Below are 24394 nucleotides of genomic sequence, written 5' to 3'. Positions count from 1 at the left end.
CATAACTAAGGCAGAGTATCAGCAGATAGCCTGAATCTGTAAAGATGAAGTCAGGAAAGCAAAGGCTCAGAATGAACAAAGATTTGCAACAAATGTCAAAGATAATTTTAAAAAAGTTTCTTTCAACATACAGTATAAATAACAAGAAAAAGGTCAAGGAAACAGTCAGTCCACTTAGGAGAGAAGCTGGCAAGGAAGTAACAGGCAGTAAAGAGAAAGCAGAGTTGCTTAACTCATTCTTTGCATCAGTCTTCATGCAAAAAGAAGCTATAGTCCAACCTACCAAAAACATAACTGTAAAAGACAGGCTAGAAATAAAAATTAAAATAAGCAAGAAAATGATTAGAGAACAGGTTAGAAATAAAAATTAAAATAAGCAAGAAAATGATTAGAGAACACCTATCTGGTCTTGATGAATATAAATCACCAGGACCTGATGGATTACATCCCATTGTTCTGAAGGAGCTGGCAGATGTTATCTCAGAACCATTGTACCATGTCTTTTAAAAATCCTGGAACACCAGGGAATTACCTGAGGATTGGAAAAGAGCTGATGTGGTTCCCATCTTCAAAAAAAAAAGGGGGGGGGAAACAGACCCATGAAACTACAGACCAATCAGCCTAACATTAATACCTGAGAAGATACCGGAAAAGATAAAATCAAACTGATTTGCGAACCTCTAGAAACAAATAAAGTTATAACTAAAAGCCAGTATGGGTTTGTTAAAAACAGATCATGCCAAACCAATCTTATTTCATTCTTTGACAAAGTGACTAAATTAATATAATCTAAATTAGTATTAATATAATTTACTTGGGCTTCACTAAGGCATTAGATAAAGTAGACCACAACTTACTAATTGATAAGATAAAAAATATGGGTTAGACAGACCAGACGGATTCATAACTGGCTAACCAACCACACTCAACATGTAGTCCTCAATGGAACTGCATCCACATGGAGGGAAGTATGCAGTGGGGTACCCCAAGGCTCTGTTTTAGGCCCAGTACTCATTAACATCTTAATCTATTATTTGGATGAGGGATGTTGTTGTTGTTGTTGTTAGCTGCAAAGTCGTGTCCGACCCATCACGACCCTATGGGCAATGTTCGTCCAGGCCTTCCTGTCTTTTACCATCTTCTGGAGTCCATTTAAGCTCACGCCTACTGCTTCAGTGACTCCATCCAGCCACCTCATTCTCTGTCGTCCCCTTCTTCTATTGCCCTCAATCTTTCCCAGCATTAGGCTCTTCTCCAGTGAGTCCTTCCTTCTCATTAGGTGGCCAAAGTATTTGAGTTTTAGCTTCAGGATCTGGCCTTCTAAAGAGCAGTCAGGGTTGATCTCCTCTAGGACTGACCGGTTTGATCGCCTTGCAGTCCAAGGGACTCGCAGGAGTCTTTTCCAGCACCATAGTTCAAAGGCCTCAATTCTTTGGCGCTCAGCCTTTCTTATGGTCCAACTTTCATTGCCATACACTGCAACTGGGAAGACCATAGCCTTGACTATACGCACTTTTGTTGACAGGGTGATGTCTCTGCTTTTTAGTGTGATGTCTAGATTTGCCATGGCTTTCCTCCTGAGCAGCAAGCGTCTTTTAATTTCTTGGCTACAGTCCCCATCTGCAGTGATCTTGGAGCCCAGAAAAATAAAATCTGTCACTACCTCCATTTCTTCCCCATCTATTTGCCAGGAACTGAGAGGGGCGGATGCCATGATCTTGGTTTTCTTAATGTTAAGTTTCAAGCCAACTTTTGCACTCTCCTTCTTCACCTGCAACAAGAGGCTCTTTAGTTCTTCTTCACTTTCTGCCATTAGAGTGGTATCATCTGCATATCTTAGGTTGTTGATATTTCTTCCGGCAATCTTAATTCCAACTTTTGATTCATCTAGCCCTGCCTTTCTCATGATGTGCTCTGCATATAAGTTAAATAGGCAGGGCGACAGTATACAGCCTTGCCGGACTCCTTTCCCAATTTTGAACCAATCAGTGGTTCCGTGTCCAGTTCTCACTGTTGCTTCTTGGCCCACATATAGGTTTCTCAAGAGACAAATAAGATGGTCTGATACGCCCATCTCTTGCCACAGTTTGTTGTGATCCACACAATCAAATGCTTTAGCATAGTCGATGAAGCAGAAGTAGATGTTTTTCTGGAACTCCCTAGCTTTCTCCATGATCCAGCATATGTTGGCAATTTGATCTCTAGTTCCTCTGCCTCTTCGAAATCCTGCCTGTACTTCTGCTAGTTCTCGATCCACATACTGCTGGAGTCTAGCTTGTAGGATTTTAAGCATAACTTTACTAGCATGAGAAATGAGTGCAATGGTGTGATAGTTTGAACATTCTTTGGCACTGCCTTTCTTTGGAATTGGAATGTAAACTGATCTTTTCCAATCCTGTGGCCACTGTTGAGTTTTCCAAATTTGCTGGCAAATTGAGTGTAGCACTTTTACTGCATCGTCTTTTAAGATTTTGAATAGCTCAGCTAGAATACTGTCACCTCCACTAGCTTTGTTGTTGCTCAGTTTTTCTAAGGCCCACTTCACTTCACATTCTAGGATGTCTGGCTCAAGGTCAGTGACCACCTCATCGTGGTTATCAGGGACGTTAAGCTCATTCTTGTATAGTTCTTCTGTGTAATTTTGCCACCTCTTCTTAATCTCTTCTGCCTCTGTTAGGTCCCTGCCATTTTGGTCCTTTATCATGCCCATTTTTGCATTATATGTTCCCTTCATCTCTCCAATTTTCTTGAAAAGATATCTGGTCCTTCCTATTCTATTAACACCAAACCTGCAAGAATAGCCAACACACTAGAAAATAGGCTTAAGTTACAGAAGGATCTTGACAGACTTGAACATTGGGTGCTATCTAACAAAATGAAATTCAGTGGTGAAAAAGGTAAGGTTCTATATTAGGCAAGAAAACCAAATGCACAGGTGCAGTATAGGTGGTACTTCGCTCAATAGTAATAACTGTGAGAGGGATCTTGGAGTCCTAGTGGACAATCACTTAAATATGAGCAAGCAGTGTGCTGCAGCTGCCAAAAAAGCCAACACAATTCTAGGCTGCATTAACAGAGGGATAGAATCAAGATCATTTGAAGTGTTAATACCACTTTATAATGCCTTTGTAAGGCCAACTTGGATTACTGCATTTAGTTTTGGTCACCATGATGAAAAAAGATGTTGAGACTCTAGAAAGAGTAAAGAGAAGAGCAACAAAGATTATCAGGGGACTGGAGGCTAAAACATATAAAGAACGGTTGCTGAAATTGGGTATGTCTAGTTTAATGAGGAGAAGGACTAGGGATGATGAGATAGCAGTGTTCCAATATCTCAGGGGCTGCCACAAAGAAGAGGGAGTCATGCTATTCTCCAAAGCATCTGAGAGCAGGACAAGAAGCAATGGATGGAAACTAATCAAGGAGAGATGCAACCTAGAACTAAGGAGAAACTTCCTGACAGTAAGAACAATTAACCAGTGGAATGACTTGCCTCCAGAAGTTGTAAATGCTCCAATTTGTCTGAAATGGTATATGGTTTCCTGCTGAGCAAGGAGTTGGACTAGAAGACCTCCAAGGTCCCTTCCAAGTCTGTTATTCTGTTAGTAGACTAGCGAAATGCTATGGACATAGTATACTTAGACTTCAGCAAGGCATTCAACAAAGTAGACCACAACCTACTTCTTGGTAAGTTAGAAAAATGTGGGATAGACAGCATCACCAGACGGATTTTTAACCGGCTGACAAACCATACTCAACGAGTTGTCCTTAATGGTACTACATCTACATGGAAGGTAGTAAGCAGTGGGGCACGACAAGGTTCTGTCTTACACCCAGTACTCTTCAATATCTTCATAAATGACTTAGATGAGGGAATAGAAGGGAAATTCATCAAATTTGCAGATGACACTAGACTGGCAAGAATAGCCAACACCTCAGAAGACAAGCTCAGGATCCAAAAAGATCTTGACAGACTTGAACAATGAGTCCTATCCAACAACATGAAATTTAATGTGGAGAAAAGCAAGGTTTTACATTTAGGCAGGAAAAACCAAAGGTACGAGTACAGATCAGGTGAAACCTGGATCAAAAAAAGTAATTGTGAGAAGGACCTTGGGATCCTAGTGGATGATCACTTAAATATGAGCCAGCAGTGTGCAGCAGCAGCCAAAAAAGCTAATACAATCCTGGTTTGTATAAACTGAGGCATAGAATCAAAATCATGTGAAGTATTAGTACCACTTTATAAAGCCTTAGTAAGGCCACACTTGGAATACTGCATCCAGTTTTGGTTGCTACACTACAAAAAAGATGTTGAGACATTGGAAAAAGTGCAACAAAGAGCAACTAAGATGATTAAAGGCTGGAGACTAAAACATATGAAGAACAGTTGCAGGATTTGGGTTTTGCTAGTCTAGAGAAAAGGACTAGGAGTGACATGATAGCAGTATTCCAGTATTTGAAAGGTTGCCACAAAGAGAAGGCGGTCAACTTATTTTCCAAAGTACCAGAGGACAGGACAAGAAACAATAGATGGAAACTAATCATGGAGATAAGCAACCTGGAGTTAAGGAGAAACTACCTAACAGTGAGGACAGTTAACCAGTGGAACAGCTTGCCATCAGAAGTTGTGGGTGCTTCATCACTGGAGGCTTTTAAAAAGAGACTGGACAGTCACTTCTCTGAAATGGTATAGGTCTCTGCTTGAACAGGGGGTTGGACCAGAAGACCTCCAAGGTCCCTTCCAGCTCCATTCTGATTGAATTCTTTCAATCAATATCAATATTATCATGTTTGATTATTTCGGAATATCTTTCCTAAGACACCTAGCAGCAGCAGGGCCTAGCAACCTTTTTAATGCCAAAAGCTGCATTTTCCAGGACTAACCCGTTAGTGAAGGAAGATCCCCAGGGTAGGCCTAGCTGCAGTGAGGAATGAATGTGACCCAGTGCCTAAAATGGGCATTCTGTTTCTGACACATAGTTTGTCATTCTTTCTGATTTCCCCCTTTAAAAAAAACACTCTTTGAGGCACTTTTTTTCTCTCTCACACACCCCCCCCCACCAAGTTGCAGGGAACTTAAGAAAGCTCCTGATGAACTTGCAAAGAGTTAGTTAGGCCCAGCTATCCAAGGCTAGCTAATAGGTAAGTGGATGGAAAGCAATGGAAAGAGGCAAGGAATGAAATTCTCCTTTATTTTCAGTAGCTCTAAATTGTGTCATAGTTGAAAAGTCTGAAGAAATGTAAAAATTGGGGAGTGCTATTTTGATGTCTTCCCTACAGCATCTGCTCTAATTACTGGGTAAGGAAGGGAAAGAGAACGGGGACTCTTGCTCCTTTACAGACATGTTGGTTTGGAATTCTGGAAGTTAAAAGCCTAAAGTGCTAGGAGAATGTGAGTTGGGAAACACTGTTCAGCTAAGTGACTAACATTCCACCTTCATAATAAAGGTTAATGCAGCACTGATAGATTCCTAGTATGCTGCAAAAACAAACCCTCACCTAGAGAATACTATCTCTGTTAACAGTTTTATATCGACAGAGTTAGGTGGTATCTTCAAGTGCTTGGTATTGAAGACAGGTAAGATCCAAACAACGAGTGTATAGACATAGTTTAAATATTTCATGGAATCATAATTATAGTTTCTTGAATAAACCACATCTGGCTGAATTCACACACCATAATAATCTATAACATAATTCACTTGGTTTTGATTTAATTGTTTATGAACAGAATGATGCCATCAAGATCTTGCTCAGAGTCACCTTTGATAAATACTGACCTTAATTTAGTAACAGCACAAATTTTGAATCCATCGTTGATGGAACTCTGGTGGAAGAGTTGATTCAACTGGAATCAAATCAAATTAAATCCTATTAAGATTAAATCTACACTTTTAAATCTCTTGCTCTGAGATTGATAAAATGATATATTTGAATTTAATGGACATTCAGATTTAATGGACGTTCTCTTCCTGAATTACTTTATTGTTACTATAAAGTTGTAGGTATGCTTTGTGGAAGGTATGGATGCAGATTAGGAAAATTAATTCAAAACCATCCTACAAAAAATGGGAAGTAGAGATATGTGAGAGAGACTTGCAATAGCAGCATCTCATGGTAGTTGCCTATCATGTTTCCATTCAAGGTTTGCAGTAGAGGACTTCTAAGTGAAAATCCTCACCTCATTACTGATGGAATCGATCAATTGCTTATATTCTGGTGATAATGGATTTGTATTGGTCAAGTTCTTGTTGATAATTTTGAAACCAAGCTCATAGCCTACTAGACCTGGAGCTGAATCAGTTGTAGATGGTGTATATCCTAAAAGAAGGAAAACAAGAAGCAATCTGCTATTTTTTTCTTTTTCTTTCTTTTCCCATTTTACTATCAAGCAAAATTCAAAGCAGTCATAGTCATGGCTGCTTCCTTGATTATAATTTTTATTAAGAATTTTTATTATATCAGTAAAATCTAATGTAAAGTAAATTTAATGAAAAAGAGAATACAGAGAAGCAAAAAGTGCAAGGAAAAAGAAAAATAAGAGTATAATGAAGAAAGAGAAAATAAATGTATAAGGAAGTGATTTCCGACTTTCATAACAATATGGTTAAACTAATTTGTGGCTCTTCACTCCCTAATAAAGTTACTTTTTAATAAGAATTTTATTAAGAACCAAAAAACTAACACAAACTAATAAAGAGTAAAAAAGCAAAGAAAGTGAAAAGAAAAAATGTGAAAAAGAAAAGGAAAAAAGTTTCCAATTCTCTTTGCAGCAAATATAAGTACAATTACAAAATTATCTCTTATTCTATATTACAAAAAGCACACTTTTTATTATCATTTTTTTCTAATCAAAACCACAAATCATAATTTTTTTTTGTTTAATGCAAAATGTCTAGAAGAAATTTCCAGTCAGCCATAAATGTAGGTATTGTTTTTTTTCTGATTAAAGAAGTTAATTTAGCCATCTCCAGTTCCATCATCTTCACCATCTTTTCCTCTATTATGGTTAGTGTCGAATCTTCCCACTTTTGAGAATATAATAGTCTTGCTGTAGTTATCATATATAAAAGTAGGTTCCATGGCTTTTTTCTAGTTGCCTGTCCATTCATCCCGAAAGAAAAGTCTCTGGTTGTAGTTTTAACCTTTACAATCTTCTTAATGTACAGTATGTATTTGTATCCAGAAGTTTTAATTTTTTTACATGTCCACCAAAACATGATTAAAATGTTCCTTCATATTATTCACATTTCCAGCAAACTTTCAAAGTGCCTTTATACATTTTAAACAGTTTCTCTGCTGACAGATAGCAGTGTACATCATTTTACAAAAATTCTCTTTGAGATTACAACATAATCTAAATTTCAATCTTTTAGCCACATATTTCCCCATTAATCCATTTGTACATTGTAGCCAAAATTTTTAGCCCATTTTATTATACATTCTTTCATGTGTTCTGATATTTTATCAGAGGTTTGTACATCTTAGCAATAACATGTTCATCATTAGCACATAGTTATATTTCAAATTCAGTCTCCATATTGTTCAAAACCACAACATCATTTATCCACTAAAATTTTCTGATAAGTGTACATAAGAAAAACATTGACAAGAATATTTTGTTCTTAAATCTTCTCTTGATTTCATTTTACAATCCCCTTGTGAAAATTTTAATACATCACAATAAATTAACCACTTATCATTTCTCTTCTATAAAATGCTTCTTGCACTGAAAGCCAAAAAGGTGTTTTCAGGCAGAATTTATATTTATTACATATTGTAAGAATAGATGATCTGACATGAGTTCTAAAGTCTACATTCTCTTAGCAACAACTTCTTTTATCTGCTCTCTTAATTTTACAAATCTTTCATCCATTCTTTCTTCAAAATCATCAACTTTTTCCCATCTGATAAAATTTATCATTTGTTAAGAAAAGTTTGAAAGTACACACACCATGCCGCCATTTTAACTGCTTGACACATTAGACCAGGTCCATCCTAAACATGAAAGGGTATCTCAAGATTGTGTCTATTTCTATAAAGTACACCAAGCAATGTCAATGTTCTAAGGAATTCTGTACAAAATTTATGTGATGTGATAATCCTCTTTGGGTGGCAATTACTTGCTTTCTAATAGAATAACAATAGCTCAATATAAAGTGTCTATCTAGCCCATGTTTGCTTGGTGAAAGTCCTTGGGCATTCCCAGAGAAAAGTAAATCTAGAATAGAGTTAGCAGCTCTGGACTACAAAATTCTAAATGAACATGAGGTGTCAATAAGCACTGTTGCCATCTAGCAACTATCCAGATTTTTGTAACCCAAATCAGATAATCATAGAAAAAAATTATACCCCACTGGCATCTCTTGTTGCTGTCACTGAGACACACTATTACTTAAGTTAGATAATGTTGGTGAGAACTTATTGAGTGCTAGAAAGCCTCAAAGGTTTTTAGTCACAAAAGCAAACCTAATGCTTCTTACCATTAACAAAAAGGCTGTTTGGATCCAGGTTGTACCTCCCCATCTTGGTGAAATGGTTGGTCTCATTTATGAATTTCTGATATATATTGATTGGATCAAAAGGGGGGGCTGTAGCGGCTTTACGATAGCAGCACACACTGTCTACTCCAGTGTACTTTCTCTGATTTACAGATCTGAGAAGGAAAAGATCCAAATAAAGATATATTCACAACAGGTATACAGATCTTGGAAGTATGAAAGGACTTAGAGTTCAGCTCTGCTATATTTCAGCAACATATAACCTTGATTCTTTTCTTGAAACTGCTTTGTATCATTTTTTTCTTCCTGCCGGTTTGACTATTTAGTATGTCCCTCTTTATTTTCAAACTAATTTCAATCAAATATTGAAGCAAAGAAATTGTTTCGGATGAAAATGACGGATCATGTTCTTTAGAAATTAGAATGGGGATAATAATGACATGTTAAAAAATGGAATAGAAATAAACTATGGGTTCTCCCAAATATGACAAGGTATTGTGAGAGATCTATATTAGAATCCATTAATCCCCATAATAGGGCATTTACAGATCCCTAAAAAATTTCCAACACATAATGCTTACCTTAAAGTTGATAAACGGCAGTTGATCAAATCACGGCCAATATAACTCTTTTTCAATATATCTTCCAGCTAGGTATAAAGAAAAAAAATATGTAATTGTTGCCAATACCAAAACACTATTGTGGAAATCCTATGTAGAAGAGCTATTGCATGCATTGGTCTTCTTACCAAATTAACAAAGAATCGTTGTGTTGAGATGAAAATCCTTGATGTGGGATTAGCCATCTGTGGCCTATAGATCAAATTGGTTGCAATGAAGTTGACTGTAAAGCATTCAGTTGTCACTGGAGGTCTGGAAGTGGGAGAAAGAGCTAGAAGAGATACAGTGAATCTCGGGTATGGAAACTGGAGTTGATAGCATATAATCAATTCATCAATCATTGTTTTGTATTTTGTCATTCCTGTCATGAATGCAGGGGTTTTAGTTGTGCATAACAGAAGTTTAAGAACAAGCATATCCTTTTCACAGTAACTGTTATTCTCAATCTGGGTTGGGTCCAGAAAAGTGCAAGAAGGATGAGCAGGGGGTGGAAATCAAGCTATGCAAAAGAAAGATTGATGAGTTAGGCCTGGAGAACAGAGGACTCAGAAGGACAATGGTAACACTTTTCAAGAATGTAATGGGATACTCTACAGAAGGGAACAGGCTGTTCTGTAAAGTCCCAAGATGCAGAATAAATTCACCAAGCAGATTCTTGTTCAGTGTTACAGAACTATCCCTAATAGTCATAATCAGAATTGGAATATCAGAAATCAATACCCACTCTCTGTTTGAAGATCTCTACTGAACACACCACTTTGGGAATTGACATGGTGCACTGGGTTATACCTTTCATTATCTGGAAAATCTTCTCAATATTTAACCTGCTTCTACATCCCTGTGGTTTCCACCTTTGGTTTGTGGGAAAAGTCTCTATGGCAGACATGCCAAACTCGCGACTTCATGTGACGTCGCACAACGTATCAGGATGGTTTTGCCATTGCTCGCAATGGGGTGGGCATGGCTTCCGTGGGCTAGCAGTTTGACACCCCTGCTTTATGGTATATTGCTTTGCTTGCTCTGCAATCGGTACATTTGGTACAAAGTGGAACAACCTGCCTCCAGAGGTGGTGAATGCTCCAACACTGGAGGTTTTTAAGAAGAGACTGGACAGCCATTTGCCTGAAATGGTATAAGGTTTCCTCCAAGGTCCCTTCCAACTTTATTATTATTATTATTATTATTATTATTATTATTATTATTATTATTATTATTATTATTATTATTATTATTATGTTGGACATTTTAGATTGTGTACCACAGTTGGAGTCCATGGCTCAAGAAATTTCTGTAAAGGTGTACTTACTGGTCAGAGGTGATGTTTCGTGATAATCTGAAATGGAAAGAGAGTTGCAAAAATGGAAAAAGAGTCACAAAAGAAGGCACAAGAGCACACTGATGTGGGAAGTTGCTCTCAAGCTCTCCACCATGAGAAAAAGAAGATACAATAAATTCCTCCTATATACTTCCAACTACTCCATCTCAACGAATCTCAGATACTAGAGTTGCAAATTACACTGAAGGTTCCCAAATAGCAGCAATCTTTAGTTTAAGTAGGCCACTGTGACTAACTCTATAAAAAGTGTCCACCTAGTCCAATGATTACTTGTAAGAAGGTCCTAGGACAGTGTCAGAAAAAAATCATCAAGAAGATCAGAGCCAGACATCTGGACTGCAAAACTCCAAATGATCGTGACACTGGTACCATCAAGTGGTCATCTAGATTTCTGTAGCTCAAATTTTGTGGGGCTAAATAAAGTCTTGTACCCCTCTGGCATCTCTCCATGGTGTCACAGAGAAGAACTATCACATAACACTGATCAGAACCGATTCAATGCCAGCCAACCTCATAACTTCTTTAGCAATAGCATTTAGACTTATATACCCTTCACAATGCTTTAGAGCCCACTCTACATGGTTTACAAAGTCAGCATTTTGCCCCCAACAATCTGGGTCCTCATTTTACTTACCTTGGAAGGATGGAAGGCTGAGTCAATCTTGAGCCAGTGGGAATTGAATTGCCAAACTGCAAGCAGCCGGCAATCAGCAGAAATAGCCCGCAATACTACATTCTACCTACTGCACCACTCTTTAGTCATGAAAGCAATCTCTCCTTCTTACCATTAACATAAAGGCTGTTTGAGTCCAGGCTGTAGCTGTCCATCTTGGTGAAACCGTTGGTCTCATTTATGAATTTGTGATATATGTTCACTCGATCAAAAGGGGGAGCTGTGGTGGTTTTATGGTAGCAGCAGACACTGTCTACTCCAGTGTTCTTACCCTGATTCACAGATCTGAGAATGAAAAGACACAACTTGAGATATATTCAGAAAAGCTATAGAAGACTTTGGATGATTTCACAGAGGTAAGGTGGCACTTGGATCTACCTGGCAGGCCGAAAAGTAAAAGGTGAGGTCTTCCAGTTCAGACTTAATAGTCTGCTGCATTATTGCAACCTTGAGCATTTTGTTGACACTGGTTTGTTCCATGACCGTGCCAACTCACATTTTCCTTTACCCTTGTTTCACTGTTAGGGATCCCCTCTGGGTATTTCCTAGCTGACTTGATTCTTGAATGGCTCCCTACATTACAGGGAGACAGTTCTATCACTCTCTTTTTGGAGTTTTTCTCACAATATTTTTTAAACTTTAAATTCCACTTCAGACCTGATTTGGGGAAGGCATGAAGGAAGTTAACCATGGAGCCACCAGCACAGTGATAGCAAATGAATATTGAAGCAAAGAAAATGTTTGGGATGAAAATGCTGAAACAATTTCTTCTAGAGATTTGTATATCAACATGATATGTTACAAACTGGAACTGAAAAAACCTATGGATTCTCTCAAATATGACTAGATGTTGCAAAAAGTCCATATTAGAATCCTTTCATCCTTTTAGATATCACCAAAAAAAATCTCTATTCCATATTTCTTACCTTAATGTTGATAAAGTACAGCTGATCAAATCAGGACCAATCTTGCTGGTGTTCAATATCTGTCCCAACTAGGTTTAAAGGAAAAACTATGTATTTATTACTGGTAGTAAAAGACTATTGCTGACTATTTTGTGAAAGTCCTATTTGGGAGAGCTATTAGGGTAAGTAGGTATGCATTTGCCTCCTCACCAATTTACGAAGCACTCCTTGTGTTGAGCTGAAGAGCCTTGACTTGGGATTACCCATTGGTGTCCTATACATCAAATTCTTGATGGTGAGGTTGAGTGTAAAGCATTCAGTTACCACTGGAGGTTTGGAAGTGGGAGAAACAGCTGGAAGAGAAATAATGGATCTCAGCTATAGAAACCAGAACTGATGCTGTATAATCTATCCATCAATCATTGTTTTGTATCTTGCAGTTCCTGTCAAGAACACAGGGTTCAATGGTGCATTACAGAAGTTTAAGAAGCATGTGCTTTTCACAGTCTGAAAGTAACTTATTCTTGATCTGTTGTGGGTCCAGAAAAGGGCAAGAAGGACGAGCAGGGGCTGGAAACCAAATTGTATAAAAGAAAGATTGATTAATAAAGTCCTGAGGACTGAGCAGGACTATAATAGCACTTTTCAAGAATGTAATGGGATACTATACAGAAGGTAATGGGCTATTCTGTAACATCCCAAGATGCAGAATAATTTCACAAAGTAGATTCTTGTTCAGTGTTACAGAACTATTCCTCATGGTCAAAATCAGAGTTGGAATATCGGAAATCAGAATCCACTCTCTGTTTGAAGATCTCTCCTAAACACATCATTTTGGGAACTGACATGGTGCACTGCTTGACACCTTTTACTGTATGGAAAAATCTTCTCAATATTTAATCTGCTGCTTCTCAATATTTAACCCATCATTTGTGGCAAACACCTCTAAGCGCATAGTGCTTTACTTGCTCTGCAATCAGTATATTTGGGACAAAATTGGACATTTTAGATTGTGTACCATAGTTGGAGTCCATGACAAGAAACCTCTGTAAAGGTGTACTTACTGGTCGGAGGTGATGCTTCATGATAATCTGAAATGGAAAGAGAGTTGCAAAAATGGAAAGAGAGTCACAAAAGAAGGCACAAAGCACACTAGTATGGGAAGTCACTCACAAGCTCTCCACCATGAGAAAAAGAAGAGACGATAAATTCTTTCTACACACTTCCAACTACTCCATATTAACGAATCTCAGATAGTAGAGTTGCGGATTATCCTGAAGATCTCCAAATAGCAGCAGTTTTAAAGTAGACCACTGTGACTAACTCTGTATAAAGTGTCCATCTAGTCCAGGGGTGTCAAACTCAATTTCATTGAGGGCCGCATCAGCATTGGGGTTGCCCTCAGGGGGCTGGGTGGGTATGGCCAGGGTGGGCGTGGCCTACTGGGTGGGCATGGCTAGAGTGCATATGGCCTACTGGGTGGGCGTGGTCAGATCTACAACGTTCGCATCAAGGGTGCCTATGGGGGCCTGGGCAGGAGTGGGACAGATCTGAGGGTCTCTGGCAGAAGGAGGGTCTCTGGGCCAGGGCCAAGGCAGTGGGGGCCATTTCCTCACTGTTTCCAGGATGGCTTCACGGGCCACATGAAACCACTTCGCGGGCCGGATCCGGCCCCCGGGTCTTGTGTTTGACATGTCTGATCTAGTCCAATGATTACTTGTAAGAAGGCCCTGGGACAGTGTCAGAAAAAAAAAAATCATCCACATGTCTCATTGCAAAACTCCAAATGATCATGAGATGTTAATAGACACTGCTGCCATCAAGTGGTCATCTAGATTTTTTGTAGCCCAAGTTTGGTAGAACTAAAGAAAGTCTTGTAGCCCTCTGGCATCTCTCCATCGTGTGTCACAGAGAGGAACTACCATTTAAATTATATAACACTGGTCAGAATTGATTCCATATCGGCCAGCCTCTTAATCTCTTTAGTCATGAAAACAATCTCTGCTTCTTACCATTAACAAAAAGGCTGTTTGGGTCCAGGCTGTACCTCTCCATCTTGGTGAAACCGTTGGTCTCATTTATGAATTTGCGATATGTGTTCACTCGATCAAAAGGGGGAGCTGTGGTGGTTTTACGGTAGCAGCAAACACTGTCCACTCCGGTGTTCTTGCCCTGATTCACACGTCTGAGAATGAAAAGACACAACTTGAGACATATTCAGAGAAACTGTAGAGGACTTTGGATGATTTCACAGAGGTAAGGTCACACTTGGATATATTGCCAGGCCAAAAAGTAAAAGGTGAGGTCTTCCAGTTCAGACTTAATACAGGTCTGCTGCATTATTGCAACCTTGAGCATTTTGTTGACACTGGCTTGTTCTATGCTAACTCATATTTTTCTTTACCCTGGTTTATAACTAGTCAGGATCCCCTCTTGAGTATTCCTAGCTGATTTCATTCTTGAATGGCTCCCTACATTAGACAGACACAGTTTTATCACCCTCTTTTTGGAGTTTTTTCCAACAGCATTTTAACCTGGTGTTTTTAAACTTAAAATTCCATTGAAACCTGATTTTGGGAAGGCATGGAGGCAGCTAATCATGGAGCCTCCAGCACAGTGATAGGAACTTAATAATGAAGTAAAGAAACGGTTTGGGATGAAAAAGCTTTAAGGACTCTTCTAGAGATTTGTATATTAATGTGATATGTTACAGACTGGAACTGAAGCAAACTATGGGTTATTTCAAATAGGATTAGATGTTGTGAGAAGTCCATAATTGAATATTTTCATCTCCTTAACAAGGCATTTAGATATCACGAAAATAATCTCCACCCAATATTACTTACCTTAATGTTGTTAAACTACAGTTGATCAAATCAAGACCAGTCTTGCTGGTGTTCAATATTTGTCCAAGCTAGGTGTAAAGGAAAAACTATGTATTTATTGCTGATGGTAAAACATGATTACCCATTATTTTATGAAAATCTAATGTGGAAGAGCTACTGGGGTAAGTATGCATTTGTCTTCTCACCAATTTACATAAGAGACCTTGTCTTGGTTTAATGAAAAGCCTAAACACTATTGCTGATTATATTGTGAAAGTCCTATGTGGAAGAACTATTGGACAAAATATTTATTTTATTTATTTATTTATTTGTTTTTATAAACCGCCCTTCTCCCGAGGGACTCGGGGCGGTGTACAGAGTAAGGTAGGTAAAATACAGATAGAACAATAAAAACAATAGTAAAAACCAACTGGGACCCCAATTAAAGCTATCAGGCCAGGCCGGACTGCTGGAACAGGAAGGTTTTTAAGTCGCGCCGGAAGGTGCGGAGGTCGGGGGCCATCCGGATTTCGGTTGGCAAGCAGTTCCAGAGGGCTGGCGCACCCACTGAGAATGCCCTCCCCCTGGGGGCCACCAGCCGACATTCCTTGAGCGGTGGCACCCTGAGGAGGCCCTCCCTGTGGGAGCGCACAGGACGGTGGGGTGCTGACATTGGCAGAAGGTGCTCCCGTAGGTAGTCCGGACCCATGCCATGTAGGGCTTTGTATGTCATTGTTAGCACCTTGAATTTCACACGGAAGGCAACCGGAAGCCAGTGCAGCGTACGGAGGAGAGGTGTGATATGGGAGTATCGGGAGGCTCCCAAGAGTGTCCGTGCCGCTGCACTTTGCACCAGTTGAAGCTTCCGAGTGGATCTCAAGGGCAGCCCCATGTAGAGAGTGTTACAGTAGTCTAGGCGAGAGGTCACAAGGGCATGGGTGACTGTACGTAAGGCATCCAGGTCCAGATAAGGCCGTAGTTGGCGAACTAGTCGAACCCGGGAGAAGGCCCCCTTGGTCACAGCTCCTATGTGATCTTCCAGGGAAAGCTGCGAGTCTAGGAGGACACCCAGGTTGCGGGCCCTATCAACAGGGGGTAGTAACTTGTCCCCGATGTTAAGGGATGGGACGTTCTGAATATCCTGGCTTGCCGGTACGTACAGCCATTCAGTCTTGTCCGGGTTCAGTTGAAGCCTGTTCCTCCCCATCCATTCCCGGACCGCTTTCAGGCAGCGGGACATCACGTCGAGGGCATCACTGATATTGTTTGGAGTTGAGATGAAAAGCTGGGTGTCATCAGCATACTGATGGTACCCTACTCCAAAGCTGCGAATGATCTCACCCAGCGGTTTCATGTAGATGTTGAACAGGAGAGGCGAGAGGACCGACCCCTGAGGGACTCCGCAAGCGAGAGGCCTCGGGGTCGACCTCTGTCCCCCTGCCAGCACCGACTGCGAGCGACCCTGGAGAAAGGAGGAGAACCAACGCAGAACCGTGCCTCCCACTCCCAGTCCCCTGAGGCATCGCAGTAAGATACCATGGTCGATGGTATCGAAAGCCGCCGAGAGGTCTAATAAGACTAGGACAGAGGAATGGCCCCTGTCCCGGGCTCTCCAGAGATCATTCATCAGAGCGACCAATGCCGTCTCCGTGCTGTAGCCCGGCCTGAAACCCGATTGGTACGGGTCTAGATAAACCGCTTCATCCAGGATCTGAGGAAGTTGGTGCGCCACCACGCTCTCAACAACCTTCGCAAGGAAGCGAAGATTGGAGACAGGACGAAAGTTATTCAAAGAGGATGGGTCCAAGGTGGGCTTCTTGAGGAGAGGTCTCACCACCGCCTCCTTCAAGGCGGTGGGGAAGTGACCCTCACTCAGAGAAGCAGAGATGACCGCTAGGAACCAGCCTCGTGTCCCCTCTCGAGCTGCATAGGCCAGCCAGGAAGGGCACGGGTCCAGTAAGCATGTGGAGGCGCTCAACCTTCTCATAATCCTGTCCACTTCCTTAGGAGTCACAGGATCAAATTCCTCCCAGATGACGTCGACAAGACTGTCCATGTCTTGTTCTTCCAGCTCAGCCCAGTTGGAGTCCAGGCCAGTTCGAATCCGAGCAATTTTATCCAGCAGATATTGACCGAATTCCTCGGCTCGACCCTGCAAGGGTTCCTCCCTCACCTCTTGGTTCAATAGGGAGCGAGTCACCCTGAACAAGGCAGCCGGGCGATTATCTGCAGACGCGATGAGGGTGGAAAAGTAGTTGGATTTTGCCACCCTTATCGCAGCGAGATAAGACCTGGTGAGGATTCTTAGTCGCAATCGGTCGGATTCGGATCGACTGGATCTCCAACGGCTCTCTAGGCCCCGTCTCCGACGCTTCATCTCCCGGAGCTCCGCAGTGAACCATGGGGCTCGCTGGGATCTGCGCCGGGTCAGAGGCCGCAAGGGTACAACTCGGTCCAGAGCCTCCGTGGCTGCCTTTTCCCAGGCTTCCACTAAGGCATCCGCCGAGCTGTGAGCAGGGAGTGCATGTGTGTCCCTAAGCGCTGCCTGGAACTTATCAGGGTCCATTAGGCGCCTAGGGCGGTACCATCTGACTGGCACCGTGCACCCACGGTGGGGGGTGGCAAAGGGGAAGTCTAGCCGCAGGAGGTGGTGATCGGTCCATGACAGGGGCGTAACAGTCGTGGCACCCCCACCGATATCATCACGCCACCGTCCAGACAAGAAAACCAAGTCTGGGGTGTGGCCTCTCTCATGAGTCGGTCCAGAAATTATTTGCGACAGGTCCATGGCCGCCATGGAAGCCATGAACTCCCGAGCCAGTTCTGACGATCCTCCCAGGGACGGTAGGTTAAAGTCGCCCAAGACCATGAGTTTTGGGAATTCAACCATCAACCCTGAGAGGACATCGAGTAGCTCGGGCAGGGCCGCCGCTGCACGATTAGGTGGTAGGTACGCCAGCAGCAGGCCCAACTGCGCCCCTGGGCCGTATCTCAGTAGGAGAGACTCACACCCGACCATCTGAGGGACGGTGGTCTCTCGCGGGCTAAGGGATTCCCTGATGATAACTGCCACTCCCCCGCCCCTCCCATGGGTCCGAGGCTGGTGCAGCACCTGGAAACCTGGCGGGCAGAGGTCAACCAGAGGGACACCACCCTCTGGGCCTAGCCAGGTTTCCGTGATGCAAGCCAGGTCCGCATGCTCGCTCTCCACTAGGTCACGAATGAGGTGAGCTTTGTTAGCTACGGGCCTGGCATTCAGGTAGACCAGCCTTAGCATAGGAGGCTGCACACCTTCGCTCCCGGGTCCTCCGGGGGAGTACAGAGGGTCGGAGCGTCTCACCGCCTGTACAGAGCGGAGATGACACTCCCGGTGACGATACGGCCCTCTGTCTGTGCACCTTCTGCCGTTCCCCACCATCCTGGGAATGGGTTGTTTGTCAGTACGCCACTGGGTATTATCGGCGACTGGTCCTCGTTTTACACCGTCGCGAATGGTCGTAGGCCTGGCCTGCGTTATGGTGGCTGGAAGGCGTGCCTTTCCCGCGCAACCATAGTCTTCTCCCACCCCCCTCCCTAACCCCACAAAAAACTTAACTAAGAACTTAATCATATGCATTGGTCTTCTTACCAAATTAACGAAGAATCGTTGTGTTGAGATGAAAATCCTTGATGTGGGATTATCCATCTGTGGCCTATAGATCAAATTAGTTGCAATGAAGTTGACCGTAAAGCATTCAGTAGCCACTGGAGGTCTGGAGGTGAGAGAAAGAGCTAGAAGAGATACAGTGAATCTCAGATATGGAAACCGGAGCTGATGGCATATAATCGATACATCAATCACTATTCTGTATTTTGCAGTTCCAGTCATGAACACAGGGGGTTCGTTGGTGCAGAACAGAAGTTTAAGAAAAAGTATATGCTTTCATAGTTTGAAAGTAACTGTTATTCTCGATCTGTTGTAGGCCCAGAAAGGGGAAGGAAGGATGAGCAGAGGTCGGAAACCAAGTTGTGCAAAAGAAAGATTGATGGGTTAAGCCTGGAAAACAGAGGACTCAGAAGGACTATGGTAGCACTTTTCAAGAATGTAAAGGGGTACTATACAGAAGGGCATGGGCTGACCCAAGATCCTGAATAAATTCACAAGGCAGATTCTTTGTTCAGTGTTACAGAACAATTCCAAATGGTCATAATCAGAGTTGGAATATCAGAAATAAGTATCTACAGTTCAAGATCTTTACTGAACAGACCACCTTGGGAATTGGCATGCTGTATTGATTGACCCTTGTAGTGTCTGGAAAATCTCAATATTTAATCTGCTTCTACATCTCTGTGGTTTCTACCCATTGTTTATGGCAAAAGCCTCTAGAGCATACTGCTTTGCTTGCTCTGCAATCAGTATATTTAGGACAAGTTGGACATATTAGATTGTGTACCACAGTTGGAGTCCATGGTTCAAGAAACGTCTGTAAAGGTGTACTTACTGGTCACAGGTGATGCTTCATGATAATCTGAAATGGAAAGAGAGTTGCAAAAATGGAAAGAGTCACAAAGGAAGAAACAAGAGCACACTGGTATTTAGAAATCACTGTCAAGCTCTCCACCATGAGAAAAAGAAGATACAATAAATTCTTCCTACACACTTCCAATTATTCCATATCAAAAAAAATCTAAGATAGTAGGGTTGCAAATTATCCTGAAGGTCCCCCAAAAGCAGCAGTTTTTAAAGTATGCCACCTAGTCCAATCATTGCTTGTAAGAAGGACCCGGGAGAGCGTAAAAAAAAAAATCAAGAAGAACAGAGCCAGTTCATCTGGACTACAAAACTCCAAATGACCAGGACAGGTTAATAAACATGTACTGATCATATAAATTTTTGTAGCCTGAAATTGGTAGAGCTAAAGAAACTCTTGTAGCCCTCATTGTGTGTCACAGAGAGAAACTACCACTTAAGTTACATAACACTAGTCAGACTCAATTCAGTGATGGCCAGCCTCTTCTCTTTAGTCATGAAAGAAATCTCTGCTTCTTACCATTAACAAAAAGGCTGTTTGGGTCCAGGCTGTACCTCTCCATCTTGGTGAAACCGTTGGTCTCATTTATGAATTTGCGATATATGTTCACTCGATCAAAAGGGGGAGCTGTGGTGGTTTTATGGTAGCAGCAGACACTGTCTAGTTTGGTGTTGTTGCCCTGATTCACAGGTCTGAGAATGAAAAGACACAACTTGAGACATATTCAGAGAAACTGTAGAGGACTTTAGATGTTTTCACAGAGGCAAGGTCGCATTAGGATCTATTGGCAGGCTGAAAAGTAAAAAGTGAGCTCTTCCAGTTCAGACTTAATAGTCTGCTGCATTACTGCAACCTTGAGCATTTTGTTGACACTGGTTTGTTCCATGACCGTGCCAACTCACATTTTTCTTTACCCTTGTTTCACTGTTTGGGATCCCCTCTGGGTATTTCCTAGCTGATTTAATTCTTGAATGGCCCTCTACAGTAAACAAACACAGTTCTATCATCCTCTTCTTGGAGTTTTTCAGACAGGATTTTTAATCTGGTGTTTTTAAATTTTAAGTTCCACTTTAAACCTGATTTTGGGAAGGCATGGAGGAAGCTAACCATGGAGCCTCCAGCACAATGATAGAAACTTAATATTGAACCAAACAAATAGTTTGGGATGAAAATGCTTTAAGGAGTCTTTTAAAGATTTGTAAATGTGATATGTTACAGACTGGAACTAAAAATAAACTAAAGATTCTCACAAATATGACTAGTTGTTGCAAGAAGTCCATATTACAATACTTTTATCCCCATAACAGGAGATTAAGATATCCCCAAAAATATTTCCGTCCAATATTACTTACCTTAATGTTGACAAACTACAGTTGATCAAGTCAGGACCAATCTGGCTGGTGTTCAATATTTGTACCACCTAGGTATAAAGGAAAAACTATGTATTTATTGCTAGTGGTAAAACATGATTACCTATTATTTTATGAAAATTTAATGTGGAAGAGCTACTTGGGGTAACTATGCATTTGTCTTCTTACCAATTTACCGAAGATTCTTTGTGTTATGATGAAGAGCTTTGACTTGGGATTATCCATCTGTGGCCTATAGATCAAATTAGTTGCAATGAAGCTGACTGTAAAGCATTCGGTTGCCACTGGAGGTTTGGAAGTGGGAGAAACAGCTAAAAGAGGAATAACGGATGTCAAATATAGAAATCAGAACTGATAGTATATAATCTATCCATCAATCACTGTTTTGTATCTTATAGTTCCTGTCATGAATGTGGGGTTCAGTGGTGCATTACAGAAATTTAAGGACAAGCATATCCTTTTCACAGTTTGAAAGTAAATGTTATTCTCAATCTGTTGTGGGTTCTGAAAAGGGCAAAAAGGAGAAGTGAGGGCTGGAAACCAAGTTGTGCAAAAGAAAGATTGATGGTTAAGCCTGGAGAACAGAAGACTCAGAAGGACAATGGTAGCACTTTTCAAGAATGCAATGGGATACTATAGAGAAGGGAATAGGCTGTTCTGTAAAGTCCCAAGATGCTGAATAAATTCACAAAACAGATTCTTCAGTGTTACAGAACTATTAGTAATGGTCATAATCAGAATTGGAATATCAGAAATCAGTATCCACCCTCTGTTTGAAGAACTCTACTGATCATACCACTTTGGGAATTGACATGATGCGCTGGGTGATATATTGTACTAGAAAATCTTCTCAATATTTAATCTGCTTCTATATTCCTGTGGTTTCCACCTATTGTTTGTGGCAAAAGCCTCTAGGGCATACTGCTTTACTTGCTCCGCAGTTGATATATTTGGGACAAAGTTGTACATTTTAGATTGTGTACCACATTTTGAATCCATCTCAAAGAACCTTTGTAAAGGTGTACTTACTGGTCACAGGTGATGCTTCATGATAATCTGAAATGGAAAGAGAGTTGTAAAAATGGAAAGAGAGTCACAAAAGAAGGCACAAGAGCACACTGATGTGGGAAGTCATTCAACGAATCTCAGATAGTAGGGTTGTAAATAATTCTGAAGGTCTCCAAATAGCAGCCATCTTTAGTTTAAGTAGGCCACTGTGACTAACTCTATCTATATAAAGTGTCCACCTAATCCAATGATTTCTTGTAAGCAGGTCCTGGGACAGTGTCAGAAAAAAATCTTCGAGAAGAACAGAGCCAGCATGTCTGGACTGCAAAATTTCAAATGGCCATGACGGGTTAATAAACATGTTGCCATCTACTGGTCATCTAAATTTTTGTAGCTTGAATTTGGTAAAGCTAAAGAAAGTCGTGTATCCCTCTGGCAGCTGTCCATTATGTCATCGAGAGGAATTATCACTTAAGTTACTTAACATTGGTCAGAACCGATTCAGTGCCAACCTCATAACCTCTTTAGTCATGAAAACTGTCTCTGCTTCTTACCATTAACAAAAAGGCTGTTTGGGTCCAGGCTGTATGTCTCCATCTTGGTGAAACCGTTGGTCTCATTTATGAATTTGCGATATGTGTTCACTCGATCAAAAGGGGGAGCTGTGGTGATTTTACGATAGCAGCAGACACTGTCTACTCCGGTGTTCTTGCCCTGGTTCACAGGTCTGAGAATGAAAAGACACAACTTGAGACATATTCAGAGAAGCTGAATATGGACTTTGGATGACTTCACAGAAGTAAGATTTGGAAGTTTTCATACAGTATTTTTCATATGGTGTCTTTAAATTTTAAATTCCACTTCCAACCTGATCTTGGGAAGGCATGGAGGAAACTAATCATTGGGCCTCCAGCACAGTCGTTGGAAATGAATATTGAAGCAAAGAAATATTTTGGGATGAAGATGCGGGAAGGATTCTTAGAGATTTTTATATCAATGTGATACATTACAGACTGGAACTGAAAGAAAGTATGGGTTTTCTCAAATAGACTAAATGTTTTGAGAGGTTATCCCCATTAGAGGGCATTTAGGTATCACAAAAAAATCTCCATACCATATTACTTACCTTAATGCTGATAAGCTACAGTTGATCAAATTAGGACCAATCTTGCTGGTGTTCAATATCTGTTCCAACTAGATTTAAAGGAAAAACTATGTATTTATTGCTTCTAGTAAAACACTACTGCTGACTATTTTATGAAAATCTTATGTGGAAGAGCTACTTGCATAAGTATGAATTTGTCTCCTCACCAATTTACCGAAGATTCTTTGTGTTATGCTGAAGAGCTTTGACTTGGGATTATCCATCTGTGGCCTATAGATCAAATTAGTTGCAATGAAGTTGACCGTAAAGCATTCGGTTGCCACTGGAGGTATGGTTGTGGGAGAAACAGCTGGAAGAGGAATAATGGATGTGAGATATGGAAACCAGAACTGATAGTATATAACCTATCCCTCAATCACTGTTTTGTATCTTATATTTCCTATCATGAACCTGGGGCTCAGTGGTGCATTACAGAAGTTTAAGAACAAGCAAATCCTTTTCACAAGCTGTTATTCTCAATCTGTTGTAGGTCGAGAAAAGGGCAAAAAGGATGAGCAAGGCCTGGAAACCAAATTGTGGAAAAGAAAGATTAATGGGTTAAGCCTTGAGAACAGGACTGAGCAGAATTATGGTATCACTTTTCAAGAATGGAAAATGGTAGTATACAAAATGAAATGTGCTGTTGTGTAAAGTCCCAAGATGCAGAAAAAATTCACAAAGCAGATTCATGTTCGGAGTTACAAAATTGTTCCTAATGGTCAAAATCAGAGTTGGAATATCAGAAATCAGTATCCACCCTCTGTTTGAAGAACTCTACTGATCATACCACTTTGGGAATTGACATGATGTGCTGGGTGATATATTGTACTAGAAAATCTTCTCAATATTTAATCTGCTTCTATATTCCTGTGGTTTCCACCTATTGTTTGTGGCAAAAGCCTCTAGGGCATACTGCTTTACTTGCTATATTTGGGACAAAGTTGTACATTTTAGATTGTGTACCACATTTTGAATCCATCTCAAAGAACCTTTGTAAAGGTGTACTTACTGGTCACAGGTGATGCTTCATGATAATCTGAAATGGAAAGAGAGTTGTAAAAATGGAAAGAGAGTCACAAAAGAAGGCACAAGAGCACACTGATGTGGGAAGTCATTCAACGAATCTCAGATAGTAGGGTTGTAAATAATTCTGAAGGTCTCCAAATAGCAGCCATCTTTAGTTTAAGTAGGCCACTGTGACTAACTCTATCTATATAAAGTGTCCACCTAATCCAATGATTTCTTGTAAGCAGGTCCTGGGACAGTGTCAGAAAAAAATCTTCGAGAAGAACAGAGCCAGCATGTCTGGACTGCAAAATTTCAAATGGCCATGACGGGTTAATAAACATGTTGCCATCTACTGGTCATCTAAATTTTTGTAGCTTGAATTTGGTAAAGCTAAAGAAAGTCGTGTATCCCTCTGGCAGCTGTCCATTATGCCATCGAGAGGAATTATCACTTAAGTTACTTAACATTGGGTCAGAACCGATTCAGTGCC

The 24394-nt window shown here is 40.9% G+C and overlaps 1 protein-coding gene across 11 annotated transcripts in view; it reads right to left on the bottom strand.

Annotated features, from left to right (window-relative positions):
• LOC308660720 (mucin-16-like) overlaps positions 1-24394 on the bottom strand; it is a 48449-nt gene that overhangs the window by 8417 nt on the left and 15638 nt on the right. For 4 of the 11 annotated variants that reach the window (XM_081315267.1, XM_081315268.1, XM_081315263.1 and 1 more), the window contains 21 exons: positions 23906-23932; positions 23064-23206; positions 22879-22946; positions 22307-22479; positions 21774-21800; positions 20913-21055; positions 20727-20794; positions 19894-20066; positions 19345-19371; positions 18492-18634; positions 14885-14952; positions 14051-14223; positions 13103-13129; positions 12249-12391; positions 12060-12127; positions 11253-11418; positions 9253-9429; positions 9086-9153; positions 8487-8659; positions 6185-6324; positions 5784-5851 (listed from right to left, as the gene is read on the bottom strand). In XM_081315267.1, coding sequence (XP_081171393.1) covers positions 5784-5851; positions 6185-6324; positions 8487-8659; positions 9086-9153; positions 9253-9429; positions 11253-11418; positions 12060-12127; positions 12249-12391; positions 13103-13129; positions 14051-14223; positions 14885-14952; positions 18492-18634; positions 19345-19371; positions 19894-20066; positions 20727-20794; positions 20913-21055; positions 21774-21800; positions 22307-22479; positions 22879-22946; positions 23064-23206; positions 23906-23932 — 2263 coding nt within the window. Of the gene's footprint in view, positions 1-5783; positions 5852-6184; positions 6325-8486; positions 8660-9085; positions 9154-9252; positions 9430-10362; positions 10458-11245; positions 11419-12059; positions 12128-12248; positions 12392-13102; positions 13130-14050; positions 14224-14884; positions 14953-18491; positions 18635-19344; positions 19372-19893; positions 20067-20726; positions 20795-20912; positions 21056-21773; positions 21801-22306; positions 22480-22878; positions 22947-23063; positions 23207-23905; positions 23933-24394 lie in introns of those variants that run through there. The other 7 variants (XR_014024807.1, XR_014024806.1, XM_081315264.1 and 4 more) reach the window with 7 other exon arrangements.

The sequence above is a fragment of the Vipera berus genome (genome assembly GCF_964194415.1).
Source record: "Vipera berus genome assembly, chromosome: 1".
In the NCBI taxonomy this organism is placed as follows: domain Eukaryota; kingdom Metazoa; phylum Chordata; class Lepidosauria; order Squamata; family Viperidae; genus Vipera; species Vipera berus.
Note: the sequence above shows the minus strand (reverse complement) of the source record. Positions and strands in the feature narration are given on the sequence as shown.